The sequence below is a fragment of the Bufo bufo genome, chromosome 4 (assembly GCF_905171765.1).
Source record: "Bufo bufo chromosome 4, aBufBuf1.1, whole genome shotgun sequence".
Taxonomy (NCBI): Eukaryota; Metazoa; Chordata; class Amphibia; order Anura; family Bufonidae; genus Bufo; species Bufo bufo.
In genome coordinates this window covers 92,687,088-92,691,190 of record NC_053392.1, presented here as the reverse complement: position 1 = coordinate 92,691,190, position 4,103 = coordinate 92,687,088, and the positions used below count along the sequence as shown (strand labels likewise).

At 43.9% G+C, this 4,103-nt stretch overlaps 1 protein-coding gene across 1 annotated transcript; it reads left to right on the top strand.

Annotated features, from left to right (window-relative positions):
- The first annotated feature begins 300 nt into the window (after positions 1-300).
- Positions 301-3,044, top strand: SOX11 (SRY-box transcription factor 11). The gene has a single exon (XM_040427538.1). The coding sequence runs from the start codon at positions 375-377 to the stop codon at positions 1,527-1,529; it is 1,155 nt and encodes a 384-aa protein (XP_040283472.1). The 5' UTR covers positions 301-374; the 3' UTR covers positions 1,530-3,044.
- The last annotated feature ends 1,059 nt before the right edge of the window (positions 3,045-4,103 follow it).

The window sequence follows — 4,103 nt, the reverse complement described above, 5'->3', positions numbered from 1 at the left end:
GAAGATTTGCAGAAGAAGGTGACGTGATGATGCCGCCAGCCCTGGTCCAAGCCGGCGCGGAGAAGGTTAATCTGCCTCAGACGCTCTCCAGCGGCTAGGTTTTTTTTTTTTTCTTTTAACAGACGCTTAACCACGCCCATTGTAAGATTTGGAAACCAATGGCTAACGGTGGGCGGGACCGACCGGGCCGCTTGTGGGCGTGTCAGCGCGCTGTGATTGGCTCCTGCCGCAGTGACGTAATGCATATGGATCGCTCTAATAACTAGTACATTGGGAAGTTTAGCAGAAGGAGCGCTCAGCGGAGCGGCTGCACTTTAGTGTCTTTACGTTACAGCCCCGAGTGACACAGGAGAAGCATTGCAGGCGGCATCAGCATGGTGCAGCAAGTAGACAGCCTGGACCTGGACAGCAGCCACCCCACAGACACCGAGGAGGGGGAATTCATGGCTGGCAGCCCTGTAGCCTTGGATGAAAGTGACCCGGACTGGTGCAAAACGGCTACCGGCCATATCAAGCGACCCATGAATGCATTTATGGTATGGTCCAAGATCGAGAGGAGAAAGATCATGGAGCAGTCCCCGGACATGCACAACGCTGAGATCTCCAAGAGACTGGGCAAGCGCTGGAAAATGCTGAATGACAGCGAGAAGATCCCATTCATCAGGGAGGCGGAGAGGCTCCGGCTCAAACACATGGCTGACTACCCTGACTATAAGTACAGACCCAGGAAAAAACCCAAGCTGGAGGCATCTGCCAAGCAAGCCCTGGGGCAGTCTCCAGAGAAAAGCCCCAATGGAGGTGGTGGCATCAAGAGCAGCAAAAGCTCCGCCACCACCAAGAAATGTCCCTCCAAGCTGAAAACCAGCAAACCCGGGGCTAAGTCCCCACAGGAATACTCTGGGATGGAAGACTATGTGTTTGGCAACCTCAAGGTGAACAAGGCTGTGAAGTGTGTCTTCATGGATGAGGAGGACGAGGAGGAGGAAGAAGAAGAGGACGAGCTGCAGATGAGGATAAAACAAGAGGAAGACGATGAGCAGCTGAGACCCTACAATGTCGCCAAAGTGCCGGCCAGTCCCACCTTGAGCTCCTCGGCAGAGTCTACAGAAGGGGCCAGCATGTACGAGGAGGTGAGCCATGCCACCAGCATCAATGCCAGCACCACCAACAGTAGACTCTACTACAACTTCAAGAACATCACCAAACCCAGCACAGCACAACCCACCGTCACCCTGGCCCCATCCCGCCTGGTGTCCACTACTACCTCATCCTCCTCCAGTGACAAAGATGATCTCCTCTTTGATCTGAGCTTAAACTTCACCCAGAACCCTCAGGCCACCGATTTGGGCAACTCCAATTCAGGAAACCTTTCTCTCTCCTTAGTGGACAAAGACCTAGACTCTTGCAGCAGTGAGGGAAGTCTTGGTTCCCACTTTGACTTTCCAGATTACTGCACCCCAGAACTCAGCGAGATGATTGCAGGGGACTGGCTGGAAGCCAACTTTTCAGACTTGGTATTTACCTACTGATTTTCCTTTTTATTTTTTATTGTTATTATTATTTTTGTAATTTTTTGTATTAATATTTTTGGGGTTGGGATGTTGAACAGACACTAAAAAAAAAGAGGAGGGGGGTGCTGAAGAACTTTTTAAGAAATGAAGGGGATGGGGAGGGTTCTTCATTTCCCTGCCTGTGATTTCTGGCTTTCACTGTAAAGATGAGTGAAGAAGAAGAAGAAGACAAAGATGTGTTTTTTTTTTTTTTTTTTTCTTGATGATCAACAGTCTGGAAGATGTTGTGTAGAAATGTATATTTCTTGGCAGCTGAGCTGATTCTCAAGGGGGTCATTGTGTATTTTATATATTTTTTTTTTTATCTATACACATTTCAAATCTGATGAAAAGACTATGGCAACCACCTTTTTGGAGGGAGAAAACTGATCTCTTCTATGCATCTGATTTTTTTTTTATTTTTTTTTTAGAAGCTGCAGGGAGCTGAAAAAAACAAAAAGGAAAAACACAGGACAACCTAACACTTAACTGTGAACTGATCTCAATCAGGAGTTTTTACTTTTTTCTCAGATCAACAAAGAAAAGCAAAAAAAAACAAAACAAACAAACAACAAAAAAATGTATATGGTTTCACAATGTGATTTTAATTGCCAACTTTTTTTGTACCGTGTTCCCTTAATACCTCCTTGAATTTCAGACAACCCAGACCTCAATACAAAAAAAAACAAAAAACAAACGAAAAAATAAGGTATTGACACATTTTTGATACATGACAGACCTCAGTCTTTTTTAAAAATTAAAATATTTTCAGGCGTATTTTTGTACAGTTATGAACAAAAAGGGAACATTCCTGCTGTCATCCTGTTGTTGTTTTTTTTTATATTTTGTTGTCGTTTTCAGTGACACGTTCAGGCACTTCCTATGTTTTTTTTTTTTGTTGTTGCTGTTGTTTTATCTGTTTTTTAGCATGCAAGTAATGTTGATACAATGATGTCCTGATCTAAGGATTAAAATGGAATTTAAAAGTTAAAATAAAAAATAAAAAATCCTTGCATCTAAAAAAAAAAAAAAGGATAATAATAAGGCCTTGTGATTAAAAAAAAAAAAAAAACTTTTTTGTACAGCTTATAGTTCAGATTTGTCCAATATTTGTAGGTAAAGATTTATTGAAATGGTGACATAGACCTCAGAGCTGTTAGCTTGAAGATTGTATATGTACTGTAATATAGTAGGATTCTATGTATATCATATGCTGTGATATGTGGATGGGGCCTGATAGAAAGTTATGAAACTGGATGCTGGATTTTTAGCAAATTAAAAAAATTAAAAATTAATAAAAAAGGCACATAATAAAAGGTTTCTGAAAAATGTGCAATATAATTGGAAAAAATGAATACAGACCATCTGCATATTTCCTAGCAAATGATGGAAAAACAGCCTTGTGCACTGTCTCCACATCATTGCCTGTTTTCCTAATGCTGAAAGTCTGTATCTTGATGATTTTAATAAATCAGCTGGAACTGATAGAAACTGGTTGTGGTGTCGGTGTGTTCCTAGGGTGGTGGGGAGGGTTGGGGTGACTCCATGTAGGGCGGTGGGGAGGGTTGGGGTGACTCCATGTAGGGCGGTGGGGAGGGTTGGGGTGCCTCCGTGGGTTTACTTTCATTCTATGTGAATCATACACAAATTTTAAGGGTGCATGATCAGTTCTGGTGGTGGGGTGGGGTGGGCTTTGGTGACATGGGTCCACTATACATGTGCAGAATTGGAGTTGGTGGGGGGGGCAGTTTTTTGGGTTTACTTTGAGCTCTAATTCTAAGGGTGACCTACTAATGTATGTATGTATGACCTTTCCCATGGGGGTGCAAAGGAGTGACCCTGGTTATATACTTCCTCCCCTGCAAGCAAAGTCCTATCCAGTGGAACACCCTAAAAACACTGATGGGGTGTAGTTCAGAATTTGAAGGGTGGCATCACATGGCAGCCGTTGCATGTTCTCTGTAGTATTGCATCACGGTCTGGGTCTGATCTTCCCAAAGTGCATGCTTTATTTAGCGGGGTCACTTGCACGCCCCACCCCGCCTCTTACCTAGCCACATACATCTGCAGGAGTGAGGTGGTATTGTCATAAAGGGGGTGACATCATGTCAGTCTCCATGTGCATGTTCTGTGGAGGGTGGGTGTGTGGGGGGGGTGTGGCGCTGCCTAATAATGCCACTAACGTGTTCAGCAACATGCGTGTCCTACTGCACATGGTCTACAGATGTTAGGGGGTGGGAAGTCAGGTTTAGGGTTTATTTAGAATAATTCTCCATTTTATGGGTGATTATATAATACTGTACAATCAGTAGGGGTGACCCTGGTGAGAACATGCTTCCACCATGATTGTGTATGTTTATAACATGTGCCATATCTTGCTGATACGTGTGTGTGTGTGTGTATATATATATAGTGTATGCATATACACAGACACAATGGATGGGAACTGGCACGTAGACGTGTAGTATGGAACATTAGACATGCCGCCTGTAGGTATAGTCGGATTCTGGAGAGGACATGCATGGCAGCAGCAGGAGGGATGTTGGGCGTGCC

Bases quoted from the DNA above. Each gene is read 5' to 3' on its own strand.
- SOX11 (XM_040427538.1), top strand. From the start codon at position 375: ATGGTGCAGCAAGTAGACAGCCTGGACCTGGACAGCAGCCACCCCACA.